Below are 15593 nucleotides of genomic sequence, written 5' to 3' on the forward strand. Positions count from 1 at the left end.
CTTTTCTGTGTGTCATATATGTCACATATATGAATAATACACATGTTTATATATGACACACACATTGAGCTGCATTTCCTTTATAAAGTATTTTATTACTGTCACTCATGAAGGACAGTTTGCCTCACCCGCCCCGGCATTGCTGCTGGGTATTGTCACACTCTCCCTTTTCTTTCAGCAAGCCAAGAAAGGGCTCCTCACCCTAACTGTGAGGACCCGCCTGACAGCGCCCCCTGCCCTGGGCAGCCACCTGTCTCCACCCTTGTGCCGCTCCCTGAGCTCCAGCACGTGTGTCGCCAAGGACAGCAGCCTCTTTGCCCTGGAAAGCCCTGCGTCTCCTGCCAGCATTGCCAAACCCAATTACAGAGTCATGGTAGAGGTTTCCCTGAAGAAAGGTAGGAGTGCAGCCCACTGGAGGCTCTGCCAGCGTCGCCCAGCCTCCTTCCAGGTTTCCATACCTGGCTGAGTTTCAGGCTTCCCTGTTGGAATCAGCTCAGGGTGGGCAGGATGTTCTCAACTAGAAGACCCCATGGCTGTTGCTGGGCTGGGCTGAGTAGGAGGCTGAGTTATCTGCTTCTAGAAGCTCAAGACAAACTGTCCAACTCCAGTCAATATGTCCTACAGTGGTGGAAAGAAAATAAAACAAACATAGATAAGTGGTGGGAAGGAAATGGATATAAGGGACCAGGCTTTGTAGCCTTGCAGCTAATATCTTCAGTGTCCTTGGGCAGGTCACTTAATCTCTCTGGGCCCCTGTTTTCTTACCCAGACAAGAGAATTGAAGTTCTGACATTTGAGAGTCACAGCCATTCATTGTGTCACCACAGGCCCATGGCTAGCAAACCCCAGAGGGCCCACGAAGCCCTTTCTACCAAAGTTCAACTGTGCTGAGACCAGAATGATGGAGAGGAGGCAGCTAGTCACAGAGTTGAGCTCCAGCAGAGGGGTCATGTGTTCTAGGAACAGAGAGAGGGTCTGCATGGCCAAAGCAAGGTGAACAGAGTGAGTGATGACATTAGAGTACTTGGCATCCAGCCATTTGGGTCTGAGCATAGGAATATTGCTTTGGAGAGAAGTAGATGGATTGAGATGAATTGTAGAGAGAGGAGAAGAGGGTGTGGAATTAATTCATTGCACAGGAGTTTGCCTGATGTATGTCTTAGCTCCCCTGCTGTACTGGGAGCTCCTGGAAGACTCAGACATCTCTGTGTGCCAAGGCCTGGCGCCGTGTTGTAGAGAAGTGCAAGGTGCATATGGGTGAGTGCAGATGTGCTGTGAATAGGGTTCATGCAGGGAGTTTTCTGAGTAGGCATGGCTTCAGAGTGGTGTTTCCTCTGATTATTGGTATCAGAAGCACCTGTATGGAGGGTCTTTGCCTTCTTGATTTAAATAAGCCGCCTCTTATTCTTAGACTCTACCTCAACAGATTTTGCTGCAGCCATGTTTGGGCTGAGGCTCAGGAATCTATATTTTAAATAAGGACTCCAGGTGATTCTGATGCCCATTAAGCTGAAGAACTCTTGCTGGAGTCAGGAAGCTCATCTAGGGTTCTGACCTGTGTTGGTGGCTCATGTCACAGCCCAAATTCTTTACCTGTAGAATAGGGTCACTAACAATGGCCCATGACATCCTTCAGGTGGCTTTTTGGGAGAACCAGAATCAAAAAGGTAAAAGTATTCATGAAAGTGCTTTGTAAAACATGAGAAAAACCACTGAGGAGGTCTTCCTTCCACTCTGTGACCACTCCATCTAGTCCTTCCTGCTGACTGCTTCTCATTCTCCAGGTCTTTGCTGTGAGACCTGAAGTGGCCATCCTGTCACCTTCCAGCAACCCCCTCGTTTTTCCCCTTCTGTATTCTGTAGGATCCTCATAGCCCTAATACCACCTATATGTTGCTACAAACTTTTAACTTTAGTCCCTCTTTCTGCATGGTTTTTGGGCCACTCTCTGCTGCACAGATTGGCTCAGATACCTCCTGGCATCACAAGTGCAACTTGGGTGTAACTGAACACTGGGTCCTCATCCTCATCATTGCTGTCCTCCCTGGACTTCTGTTGTGGTAAACAGCATCATCATCTATTCAGTTATTTTGATTTTTATTTATGAAACCCCTATATTTCATCCCTCAGCAAGTCTGGTCTTCAACAGATATTTCACACACATAGATTTCTGTTTCTTCATTAGTGGTGAAGTCAAAGCCACTGTTGTCTTGCTCAGCAGTGCCACTCCATTGGCCTCCATGTTTCCCCCTCTTGAACACCATAGTTCTTTCTCCAACATTTGCAACAAAAGACGTTAGGTCACGACACTTCCTTGCTCACAGCTCTCCCATGGCGTGTCTTTGCAGTATGGAGTAGCATCATTTCAGTGATGCCCTTGCTTACAAAGCCTTGTTTAATCCAGTTCTTGATCCTGTCATTCGTCATCTCATGCCTCGCTCCTGTGACTGACCATGCCCTTCCTGAACTTGCAACACGGCATGCTTTTTCTCACCCTTTGCTCTTTGCATTGGCTGTTTCTCTTGCTGGAATGCTCTGCTCTGTCTCCTCATTCCTAGCTCTTTCTTGTCATCCACATTTTAGCCTAAACGACATTGTCTCCTCTGAGGCCCATAGTAACCATCCTGATACCTTATAGCACATTCCCCATTGATTCTCTGCATAATACTCCTCACTATTGGATACCTCCCTCCCTCCTTTCCTTCCTTCTCCCTTTCTTTTTCATTCCCTCCTTTCTGTTTAGAGTTTCCCCACTTGAAATTGCTGTTGGTCACTTTAGAACCTTAAGCAGTACCTATACATAGTGGATGCACCACAAATGTGGGTGGAATGAATGTCATGATAAATAAGGGACCCTGATAGACAGTGCTGGTGGCCCCTAACAGACTAGTGCACACCTGGGGAAGCTCACAGTCTCCCGCCTCTCACCCTGTTCTGCCTTGCAGAGGCTGGCGTTGGCCTGGGCATCGGCCTGTGCAGTGTCCCCTACTTCCAGTGCATCTCGGGCATTTTTGTTCATACTCTCTCGCCAGGATCTGTGGCACATCTGGATGGACGACTGCGGTATGTCCTCACTTATGGTTTTGAATAGCTCCCTGACTTAGAGCAGAGGGAAGAACTACTTAGGAATGTCAGGAGATTGATTTGGAGATTGATGCTTAGAATGACATAGGCATGGCCCAGAGATGGCTCTCAAAGTGGCTGGACCAGCAGCATGACATAACATCATCTGGGCCCTGGGCTCAATCCTCAGCATGAGAGAGAGAGAGACAGAGACAGAGAGAGAGAGAGACAGAGAGAGAGAGAGAGAGAACCAGCTGACTCAATCTACATTTAACAAGACCCCTTGGGATTTGTATGCATGTGACAGTTTAAGAAGCCAACCTCAGAGAATATCAGTCTGCAACAGAAAGTGAACTAAGCACACTTTAACTCAGATTCAACTAGCATAGAAATCATAGTGTCATAAATAGGAGCTTCCAAGGTTTGCCCGTGAGCTCTATATAGAAAAAGCAGTTCTCTGAGCAAATCAGTTGCATAAATATGGTTTCTTGCTGGCATAAACAAAATATTTTCAGGCACTCCAGGCATATTTTTTTAACAGATAAATTCTAAGAGAAATATAAATCTAAATTTTCTTTTCAATAAGTAACCTGATTTTTCTCAAAATATTTGATCTCCATTCAACTTGTTATAATACTTCATACACACTCTAATATTTGTATATAGTACATTTTCTTTCATTGCATTTGCATTTTGCTAAATCAAGAGATTTCTGCCCTATTTTTAAAGTTTTCTTAGAATTGCAGTATACAGGCAAGTCCTTGATGGAATTTCTAATTAGAGACACACTGCTACTGTTGGAGGGTGACAGCTGATTTGCTGAGCCTCTGTGCTGGTGCACGGGGCATAATAGCAGAGTCAGGGTGATAGCCTTTGTCCTAATACCCTCTAACAGAGAGTATCTCCCTCCTAGGCCTACAGTGGAATTATTCAGGAAACTTCTATTTTCCTTGGCATTTGGGGCTTGATGACAGTAATTTTTAGTCACATAAATAAATTGTGTGCTTTCTTAGCAAGGGTGAAAGCACACCTGCTCAGCAGAAATATAGGAGAAGGAAGCAGCAGACCACAACAGAGGGAATAGGAAAATCAGCACAGGAACCTGTATTCTCATCCTGGTCCAGGAATGAGGCCAGGAGAATGCAAATTGCAGACCTCTTGATTTTTAAATAAAGTTTTATTGAAACAAAGCCATAAACATATGTTTACAAATTGTCTATAGCTGCAGCTATCATCCTACAATAGCGCAGCTGTGTCACTGTAACACAGATGGAAGGGCCTGTGATGCCTAAAGGATTCACTCTTTGCTGCTTTATTTAAAAAATAAAGTATCAATTTCCCAGCTAGGATGTATCAGAGACTATTTCACATTCTGTGTCATCTATGATGGGGAAAGAAGGTAGATTGCACAAATCTTCCATGAATCAATGACCCCTATCTTTCCTACCTCATTTCTTTTTCTGTTTAGGTAGCTGCATTAGTCAGCTTTTTGTTACTATAACTAATGCCTGAGATAATCGATTTATAAGAGCAAAGGTTTATTTTGGCTCATAGTTTGGAGGTTCCAGTTCATGTCTGATTGGCCCCATTGCTTTTGGGCCTGTAGTGAGGCAGCACATCATGGCAGGGACCATGAGGTGGAGCAAACCGTTCACCTCAGGATGGAGATTTGAAAAAGAGAGAAAGGAATGGGAGGGTGTCATCTGGTTACAGGGAAGGGAAGGCAATTCCCTTCCCTGTAACCAGAAGGCCTCTCACTTGGTCCCACTTCTGAAGGGTTCTATCACCTCCCAATATCACCAGGCCGAGGATCAAGACTTTACCATAAGGACATTTGGGGAACACATATCTAAACCAGAGCAGTTGCTGGTAACTCCTGTCCCACCTTAAAGCTAAAATGAGTTCCAGCAGCTGCTTTTTAGACTTTTTTTTTTGCAAGAACTTTGACTGATCTCCTACCCAGTTATTTCTTCTTTGCTCTTCAGCACATCCTGTCCAATCTTTCCTTGAAATCATTCTATGTGTGAGAACACTAAGGTCCAAGGAGGAGATGCAATGGGTTACATCATGGTTGACCAGTCCATCAGTTAGTTCAGATAACCCCTGCCCTCATCCTGATTGAGTGTGATTAAATGGGAAAAGAAGGAACAAAGTTACAGATGAAACTTTGTTCATGTTGGAGCTCTCTGGGTATGGAATATTGGGTACTCTGTGGTTGTGCTTTGGTCTACCTTGTTCTGATATTTGGTCAAGCAGTCAGGGAGGTCTATTTATTGATACGATGTTTAGGTCTCCCAGAGAAGCGACCTTCCAGATGTCAATATTCATTAGCTTTCTGATGGTTTCATGGTGTTGCTTTTGCAGGTGTGGTGATGAGATCGTAGAAATCAATGATTCCCCTGTGCACTGCATGACACTCAATGAAGTCTATGCGATCCTGAGTCACTGTAATCCTGGTCCAGTGCCCATCATCGTTAGCCGACATCCAGACCCACAGGTAACATCCCACTGGGTTATGTTCTTCTTCTCACGCTCACTCTTCCAGTACCAAGTTGGAACAAGAAATAAATGAAAACAGAACATTACTGGCTATGTTTTGAACTGAATCTTCAAGAATCCATCCCAACTTTTTGTGATAAACCAAATAGTTTTATCAGAGGTCCATTAATAACATCCTAGACATCAGGAGCTTCAACATAGGAAACGTCTTGCAACTGAGTTACAAGCTGTGAGGCAAGAAGATAGAGACCTGGGGTCCCAGCTAGTATATGCAAGAGATTCATTTCCTCATGCATCTAGTAGGTACCCATTATGAGAGTGTCTGGAGCCCAGCACCAAGGACAGAACTATGTACAAGTTCACAGTACATAGTCCCGCAGAAGCCCACAGTTTCAATAAAGAGACTGATAGAGAAATAAGTGCGATACAGAGGGGTAAGTACTAAGTTGAAGAGAAGGGTTTGTGAAGCAAGAAATCCTAGAAGCTAGTTTTCTCCAAAAAATTTGAAGGAGATCATTCCAGGTAGTAGGAATGCAAAGTTCAGAGTCATAAAAGAACTTATCATGGAAACAATATAGTAGGCAGTTTTGGTGGGGCTGGGACGTAGTGTGCTAGGCATGAGTGATTAAGAACCATGGGTGGCTGGTGAGGCACTAGGGTTACCTTGTAAAGTCATTAGATTGCCAAAGAGTCTGTATTTTATCCCATGTGTAGTGAGATGCTATAGAAGCTAGATAGCTATAGATGTAACATGTTCAGATTTTTTTTCAGTATAAAGTGGGTTGTGTGTGAAATTTTTAGGAGGGTGGACACAGATGTTGAGGGCCCGAATGGAACAGTAGACATGGGAAGAGATTAGAGTAAAGGGGGCAACAAGTGGCAAAGCTTGGGAACAATCAATGATATCGATTGGCTGGGGAGTGGGCTTGGGAGAGAAGAAAATGACTTCAGGGCGGGACATATTGAGGTTGAGTTGCCTGGGGGATGTTCAGAGGGAGATGCCCAGTAGACATCAAATCTGGGGCTGACAGTGGCAGTAAATGAGATTCAGGTTGAAGTTAGTTGAAGCCATGGCCCTGGTGAGATCACTTTGGGGAACCTGGTAATGATCACTGACACCTTTTATTTAATCCTTATTGTGTGCCAGTCTCAATGGTCGAAGATGTGACACACACAACTGCATTTAGTTGTACCACCCTCTGCAGTTGGTATGCTTCCCCCACCCCAACTCACTGCAAGGAAAAGGGACTGGCCCAATGGTGGAGCTACTAAGTAGAGGAGCTAGGATTTAAACTCACCAAAGCCCATGCTCTTAATTAATTGATCCCCAAACTCAGTGAAAATAGGACAGGTAGTGGTATAATGGGGAAAATCAACATACACAGTATAGAGCAGGTTCAAACTTGGTCCCCTTTGACCATTGCATACCAAAGCTACCACTGCATACCAGGGAAAATCAGACTTCTTACTTAATAAACAAATAATTGACCTAAATCTTTGGGACATAAAAGAAAAGAAAGGAGTCTCAATTAGTTTATGATGCCTCTTGCTGCCTGAGGACTGTGAAGGAAGAACTGTGGGACAGGGCCAGGATGTGGGGCTGATGCTGTGGCCCTGGTTGAGGGAAGCTGAGAGATATGGCTGGAGACCTGGGGCAAACACTCAAGATCTCACAGGAGGTGAGGGCCTTGGTAGTGAGGAAGTCATCCACACGATGCAAAACTTACATTTTAAGCGCACAGTTTAGTGACATTAAGTACATTCAATATTGTTGTGCAAACATCACCACCAAGTTTCATCTTGCAAAACTGAAGCTCGGTACCCTAGAAACAAGAAATCCCTACTTCCCCTCCCTTGGTAGCCACCCTTCTACTTTCGTTTCCATGATTTTGACAATTCTGCATTCCTCATGTAAATGGAACCACACAGTGTTTGTCCTTTCACGACATTTAGCATGATGTCTTCAAGGTGCATCCATGTTGTAGCCTGTGTCAAAATTTTCTTCCTTTTTGAAGGTTAAATAAGATTCCATTTTATGTGTGTACTACATGGTGTTTATTCATTCATCTGTTGATGGATAATTAGGTCACTTGTACCTTTCAACTACTCTGATAATTCTGCAATGGATTTGAACTTAGATATAGCTTTGAGACACTGATTTTAATTCTTTTGGATATGTTCCCAGAAGTGGAGTTGCTGGATCATGTGGCAATTCTATTTTTAAGTTTTTAAAGGAACTTCATACTGTTTTCTATAGAGGCTGCACTATTTTATATTCCCATCAACATTGTATAAAGGTCCCAGTTTCTCCACATCTTTGCCAAGACTTGTTATTTTCTATTTTTTTTATAGTAGCCAACCTAATAAGTATGAAGTGATAATACATCATAGTTATAATTTGCATTTTCCAAATGATTAGCACATTTTTAAGGTGTTTGTTGGCCATTTGTAGATCTTTAGAGAAGTGTCTGTTTCTTTTTCTTTGCCCATTTTCAAATTGAATCATATTTGACCATTGTTAAATTGCGTGTGTTTTGTGTGTGTGTGTGTGTGTGTGTGTGTGTTTGTATATTTTCTGGATTTTAGCCCTTTATCAAATATATAATTTTCAAGTATTTCTCCTATTCTGTGAATTGTCTTTTCATTTTCTTGATCTGTGTCTGTGATGCTCAGAAGTTTTAAATTTTTACTTTATAAAAATACTAAAAATAGATAATACTAAAATTAGATAAATACTCCAACTTATCTTTCCTTTTGTTTGCTATACTTTTTCTTTCAAATGGTTTCTTAAATATCTCTGTCCATACTGTGAAGCAGGTTCTATTATAGTTATTACTTTACAGAAGAAGAAATTGAGACTCAGCTTGTATGGAAAAAAAGTCTGTTTGACTCCAAAATTCATATTCTTAACTTTACTGTAAAGTGATTAGTGACCTGTGAGGCAACAACAGAGAGTACAATTATGGTGGGATGGTGATGATGATGGGGAGAGTGATGGTGGTGATGGTGATGATGTTGGTGGTGATGATAATGATGATCGTGGTGATGGTGATTATGATAGTAGTGGTGATGATGTGGTGGTGATGGTGGTGGTGACAATGATGATGATGATGGTGGTGATGGTGATAATGTTGTTGTTGGTGATAATGATGATAGTAATGTCATGACAGCATCTCCAAGAAGGGAGTTGCTTGCAGGGGTAGACTGTGAAATAGTGACTTTGCTTTAAGTTTAACAGCAAGAAGTGGGCAGAAGTTTGGAGTGACAAGAGGGCCCACCCAACTCCTTTATCGGCAGACTTTGGACATAATCTGGGAGATTCTGGAGAATCACTAACCCCCAGGATATTTCTGGAAGTGGGATTGTCAACTGTTTGCAGATTGGACTAGAAGGAAAGATGCTAGAATACAGGGGCACAGCTGGTTCAGCACTTGGAGCCTAGGGCAGGGGTTTCCACTGTTTGAGAATGGGACCAATGTTTTTTTCTAGGTCTCTGAGCAGCAACTCAAAGAAGCTGTGACTCAGGCTATGGAAAACATCAAGTTTGGAAAAGAGAGGCATCAGTGGAGCTTGGAAGGTAAGGAAAATAGTGGACTTTGATTTAAAATATCTTCTCCTTTGAAATTCAGGGTATGGCCCTCTATCATAAGAATATGTAAGAACAGTCATTACAGAAAGGCGTGATGCACAGGAAAGCATTGAAAGTCAGGATTCCACTTGCTAAACATAGCTCACACTTTTGCTTTGTTTGGAAAGTGCAAGATTTTGTAAGCATCTGAATTTGAATTATTTTAAATGTGGCAGGCACTCTCCAGTTCTCTGTGGTCCCCACCATTTCCGTTTTGTTCTGCCAGTTTGCTTTTCTCACACGTTTCCCCATACACATTGAATTTTGCAGCCACTATTCTTTAATAATGAAATCTTGAGAAACTGTAATATCTAATAATACAATATCTAGCACTTATTGGATTCTTATAATATCAGACACTGTGCTAATTCATGCATTATTTTACTGAATCTTCATATCTAAATTTTGTGCACATTTTACAGAAAACAAGTGAGGCCCTGAGGGGCTCCCTTACCCAAAGACATAGTGCTATTGTGCAGAGGATCTGGGTCAGTGACCCAGCTGGCTGACTCCCAAGCCCAGCTGTTGAACATTAGGGAGCTCATCATGGAACATTCATGTGCAGCACTGATGTTGAGAAAGGGAATAAATGGTACAAGAAACATTGAGAGAAAAGAACAGGACACAGAATTGCATTTCAACTGTGTTCTAATATTTCCATCCACCCCAGATACATATATGCTATGGGGAAGGTGCCTGAAAAATTCACCAATGTTTTAGCCATGGTAATCTCTGGATGATTGGAACACAAGAGAGTGTTTACTTTCTTCCATCTTTTACTCTTTTTGTGGCTGGTTTTTCTTAAGTGAGGATGCATTACTTTGTATACAAGAAGAAGGAAAGGAAGGAAGGAAGGAAGGAAGGAAGGAAGGAAGGAAGGAAGGAAGGAAGGAAGGAAGAAAGAAAGAAAAAGAAAACTTAAAAAAAGGATTTGAATTATGAGCTTGGCTGGTGTTGGTTCTCTCCTAAAGCCTCAAGTACCTTCCCATGGGGCTAACTTGGCTCTCTTAGCCTCACAGAATGGGTGGGGGTTTGAGCAAGAAACCAGGCTTCAATCTACCTGCTTTAGCTGTGATTCTAGGAAAGTAGCCTCTTTGACAGCTCACCACTAGAGAGAAGGGCCTCTCAAGGATGTGTGGGTGGCTCTAGTGCGGGAAACTATGGTGGCAGGGGTGCCGTTTGAGGACTAGAAGGAGGAGCTGGGCTGAAAAGGGCAAGGAAGAGAGGACCACAGCAAGAAACTGGTTTTCTGAGCTAACTTCTTTAGCTGGAAAAAAAATTTTGTAATCTGTTGATATAAGTTTCAAAGTGCCTTCCTTGCATTCTCTTTCTTTGATAGTGAACCTCAAAAGAAGCCTAGCAACCTTGCAATTATCATCCCTATTTTACAGATGGAGAAATTGAGTGTGGTGGGCTGAGTTTCCCCAGGAAGCTGATCAGCTGAGATAGAATTTAGCATGCAAGATATTTTTAGTAGGGTTTCCTAGGATTGAAACCTATGGAAGGGAGGAGAGAAAGTGGGGTTGGGCAGAGGGAGAGAGGAGCTGAGATGGACCAACCCCTGGAAATCTAGAGCTAAAATAAGGTGGGCCTGTGTTGGCAGCAATGGCAGGACTATTCTCACCCATCTCCATCAGTCACTGGAACTAGGCCACCCCCTTGGCAAGGCAGCTCTCTGAAGCTGAGGCAGTTCCCGGAGGAACAGATGTTTGAAAGCCACCTGCCACCAGTCACCGCACAAGAGGGATACCGAGTCCTTTTTGATAGGTAATCTGAGCAGCACAACTTTGTATCCATCACCAGTTCAGAATTTCCTCAACCCAAAGGCATACAGCTCTTTGGGGACCAAACCAGAGGCTGCTGGGCTCTAAGTACAAAGGTGGTCTTGGCTGAGCAGTGGACGTCTGGAGTCCCGCGTGCTGTCTGGAGAGGTCAGGGCAAGGCTGGAGTGATGGCTGACTTCCAAAGCTCAGCTGTGGAGGTTCCCTTGTGCTTCCCTTACAGGAGTCAAAAGGCTGGAGAGCAGCTGGCACGGGCGGCCTACCTTGGAGAAAGAGAGAGAGAAGAACTCAGCGCCCCCACATCGCAGGGCTCAGAAGGTCATGGTCCGATCCAGCAGTGACAGCAGCTACATGTCTGGGTCCCCAGGGGGCAGTCCCTGCAGTGGCAGTGCTGAGAAGCAGCCCTCTGACCGAGAAAGCTGCACCCACAGCCCCAGCCTGCCCCTGGGGAGGGAGTCAGGGGTGCTTCCAATGGCCTCATCCAGGCCACCCCAGGAGAGCCCGCCCCTCCCGGAGAGCTTGGATGGCCATCCACCTCTGAGACTGAAGAAATCCTTTGAGATCTTGGTGAGAAAACCTACGTCCTCCAAGCCCAAGCCTCCGCCCAGAAAGTACTTTAAAAGTGACAGTGAGCCTCAGCAGAGTCTGGAAGGGAAAGAGAGCTCCTTATGCCCTTCTGGGCACACCTTGCCCAGCTGCAGTCAGGTAAGAGGACCTGGGGATGGGCTGAATGTCCTCTGGTTGATGTCATACACAGGAATTCCTGAGTATCAGCAGAAGCAGCAACCATGGCACAATACAGTTTCCTGCTCCAGCAGTGAAAGGCTGATGCTCAGGAGTCAAGTGAAGTCTCACTGTGCGAAGATAAGTTTGAAGCTTGGCTGACCCAAACTGGAAGCCCCAGTCCTGTGCACTGGTTCTTGGCTTCCCATCCATAACCCAGTGGAATTTGAGTTCCCTGTGTGTGGGTCATTGGTTACACCCTTTGTGATGGACAAAAAGCAGATGTTCAGGAGGGCCACTCCCTGATGCGGGAGGCAGAGGTCACTGCACAGAAATTCTCAGGTGCTCTGCTTGCAAGGATAGTAGTAGTTGCCTAAATAGCTAAAAGGGGACAAGAGTTAATTACCCTCTTTTTTTTTTTTTAAGTAAGTAGATAGATGTGATTATGAGAAATTGGCTTCTATTTCGCCCCCAATTAACTTAGACTTCCAAGGTGGAGATCCTTGGAGAAATCTCAACTTCTCTAAGCCTAGGTTTCCGTATCTGCCGCTTGAGATTGCATTTAGTGTTTCTTTCTCAAAGAGCTACTGTTAGGATTCAATGTTACCAGTGAAGTGAAGTGTCTAGCACAGTCTCAGACACAGTGAGCTCCTTGTTGTGATCATTCCCCCATCATACCCCTAGAGACCTTCTTCCTCATAGTCCCACCCACCTCCTTAAAGGAAGACTAACGGACAGACAGGAAGCAGCTATATCGGGAATCATTTTTATGTGCAGGTAGTATGCTAAATACTTTCATGTATATTGTCTCAGCTCTTGCTTGTAACACCCTGAGGGTGAGGGTCCCAGTTATGTAAAGACAGAAATGAGAAACTTGCTCAAGTTCATATTGCCAGTGGGTCCCTGTTAACCACTGTGCCACAAGTCTTCTCCAGGTAGTTGCTCCCCTGGGCAGGTAGAAGGAAGCCTCAGAAGGTCCCTACAATGAGCTATAATGAGGGTTGATGAACATCAGGGTATAAGGAATCCCAATTAGTGGTAGAGGTGGAGGCGGATGGTCTAGATGGAGAGAGTCAGTGGAGAAGGGTAGAATGAGGCTGGGTTGCTAAAGAGGAAGCGTTCTTTTGCAGACAGCAGGAGGATGTGGCTAGCTACCAACACATGATGGAGTTGTCAGTGTGGATCTGTTCATCCTTTCAGCAAATAACTCATATTCCTTTGGGCCTGAGAAGGACAGATTGGAAACAGACTGGCTGAGAGGCCATGATTTTATCCTCTTCCTGCAATGAAGGAGGGTAGTGGCCCTGGTGATGCCCATGGGCCACCTTCTCAGGTGGGACCATATACAGGGCAGGGATTAGCCCCAAGTAAGATGGCAGGAGGAGAAGGCAGGGTTTCTGGGCAAAGAGCTGACACAAGGAGCTTTCTCACAAGCAGGTTCCCTCATCTTTGGTCAGTATACCACACCTTCCTGAAACCTCCGTCAGCAGCACCGTCCCCGGCAGCACAGATACAATTCTGTAGCTGCTCTTCTCTGTCCCCTCGGTGTTTTCCCACCGGGTCTTCTCCTGTAATCTGTTCCACCATGCACAACAAGCTTGTGCTGGGTATTGGGGTTAATAAAGAAAGGACTATAGCCCAACAGGATACAGGAAACAATCTACTTGACTTGGATCCTCTTAAAATTGTCGTGACGAATCCTGGTCACTCCTCATTGGATGTTATTCTGTGGCTCCAGTGTACAATATCTCTCCCTCCCTCCCTTCCTCTCCCTTCTACTTCTTTTTCCATCCCTCCTTTCCTTACTCCCCTTTGTAGACTTTTTTATTCATAGTCCCAAGGCCCTTCTCAAGTACCTGTGGATATCCTCCAAATCTTTCTTTTCTACTATAACTCAAGGGGACTTAACTTCCACAACCAAAATGATCATCAGGATCTTTTCCTCAAAAAAACATCAATTCTTCTCTTTTTAGAAAATCAACACAAATTATAATATGTGTTAAAACAACAACAACAATTACTTTCTTTCTTAAATCCATCTCTATCTCTCTAGACCTTTTTCTTTCTTTTCCTTCTCCCTCCCTCATCCACCAAGCACTGTACCAGAAAACTTTTGTCAGAAAAATATTTTGTGTAAAATTAAACTAATTTGAAAAACCTCCCATGAAGAGGATGCAACATCAAACAAAACACATCTGTGTCTATTCCAAGATGTCAAGCTACTTTGATGAGCCAGGCAAGGTGATGCACGCCTATAATCCCAGCCACTTGTAATCCCAGGCTGAGGGTGGCGATCACAAGTTGAAGGTCAGCCTCAACAACTCAGGCTCTAAGCAACTTAGTGAGACTTTGTCTTAAAATAAAAAATAAAAAAGACTGGGGATGTGACTCAGTGGTAAAGCACCCCTGGGTTCAATCCCCAGTACCACAAATAAATAAATAAATAAAGCTACTTTGATGACTGTACTTGCTAGAAACCATATCTGCCTATACAAGTGCCAACAATTCATGGATATGGAGAGATGTCACTTTACAGAACTTGGAATGGGGTGGGATAAAATATCCTGAGTAATAAAAGTCTTAGAGACCTTCAGGTTAATATTTTAAATGTTTAATGCCATGGCCAAGCCGTGCTTTTTTAGATGACTAGTTTAAGAAGCCCAACAATTCCTTTAGATTGGTTAATCACTTGATGTTTCCAAAATGCTCCCTTTAAGCTCGGTTTTACAGTAGGAACTTGCATTGATGCAATAACTTGTGAACACGTTTGTAACTTCTGTACCACTTTCCTTCCCCCAAAATGTTTCTTTTGTATGTGGATACTACATCTCAGATGGGGGGCCACCTATGGTCCCAAAGGATGCATGCATGTGCTCCTGCTTCCTTCCTTCCTCTCTGTAGGGAGGCCTGGAGCCTTGTCAAATGGCCCACTGTTACATGACTCTGGAACCAGTACAATGCAGAGGTCACCACCAACCAATATAAGGAGAATCATTCTGATGATGTCTGCCTTCTCATTCTTTTTTTTTTTTTTCTGGCTCTAAGCAACTTAGTGAGACTTTGCCTTCCTGGGTTGGCCTTTTTCTACAGAACACTCTTATTTGGCTTCTCTGTAAAATTTTACTCTTTTTTCAAGAATGAGACTAAAAGCACCTCTCTGGCACAGCCTCCTCCCCTGTAGAAGGGAGTTGGTGACCCCTGCTTCCACAGCCATGTTCTGGACACCAGGTTATTGGAAGTCAAGGGTTGTCTGGGGCCTCCAGGCAGTGCTGTTTTTGCCATGATGGCACCTTGGAGGAAAGAACTCTCTTTACAAGGCTGCTGATGAATTTTCCATTAAAGGCGTCTCAATATCCGCTCTCCTGTCCTAATCAAAGTGCGCCTTGCCTTCTCACAGCTGAAGGCTACCGTTTTGACACAGTCTTGCTTCCTGTTTACACCACAGGAAGTCAGAGAGCTGCTGCCACCACTGCCTCCACAGGAAGACGCAGCGGGGAGAACCCAGGGTGCTGGTGCCTGCTGCTCAGGACCCGGAGTCAACCCTCCGACCACGACCTCCACAGAGGGCGAGCCAGGGAGGAGAAGAGCCAGCCCAGGTAAGCTTTCATGGAAATCTTCTAGAAGGTGAAAGGGCCCCGTAGAGAAAGGTCCAGTGATAAGGTAAGAGCCCGAGTTTAGTCTGAGGATCAGTGTTCTGCATTGATGTGTCTGGTGGCTCAGGCTGATGAGCCATCAGAAGTCTGGGGCTCTGGGACAGCAGAACAGTGGGTGCTGTCCAGGCTAGGAAATCTCCAGATTGTATCAGTGATGCTGTAGTGATTGTGGTGGGAATGCAGGCCAATCCAGGAAGGCAACAGGAGAATGGGGTCCTTGGGAAGCAGTCCAAAGGCACACTCACT

At 44.4% G+C, this 15593-nt stretch overlaps 1 protein-coding gene across 3 annotated transcripts in view; it reads left to right on the forward strand.

The window, feature by feature from the left end:
* Positions 1–15593, forward strand: part of Il16 (interleukin 16) — a 121123-nt gene that overhangs the window by 92579 nt on the left and 12951 nt on the right. For 2 of the 3 annotated variants that reach the window (XM_040274556.2, XM_005320207.5), the window contains exons 8-13: positions 179–395; positions 2946–3063; positions 5428–5560; positions 9052–9139; positions 11195–11676; positions 15140–15290. In XM_040274556.2, the coding sequence (XP_040130490.1) occupies positions 179–395; positions 2946–3063; positions 5428–5560; positions 9052–9139; positions 11195–11676; positions 15140–15290 (1189 nt within the window). Of the gene's footprint in view, positions 1–178; positions 396–2945; positions 3064–5427; positions 5561–9051; positions 9140–11194; positions 11677–15139; positions 15291–15593 lie in introns of those variants that run through there. The other variant, XM_040274558.2, reaches the window with a different exon arrangement.

The sequence above is a fragment of the Ictidomys tridecemlineatus genome, chromosome 5, assembly GCF_052094955.1.
Source record: "Ictidomys tridecemlineatus isolate mIctTri1 chromosome 5, mIctTri1.hap1, whole genome shotgun sequence".
Lineage (NCBI taxonomy): Eukaryota > Metazoa > Chordata > Mammalia > Rodentia > Sciuridae > Ictidomys > Ictidomys tridecemlineatus.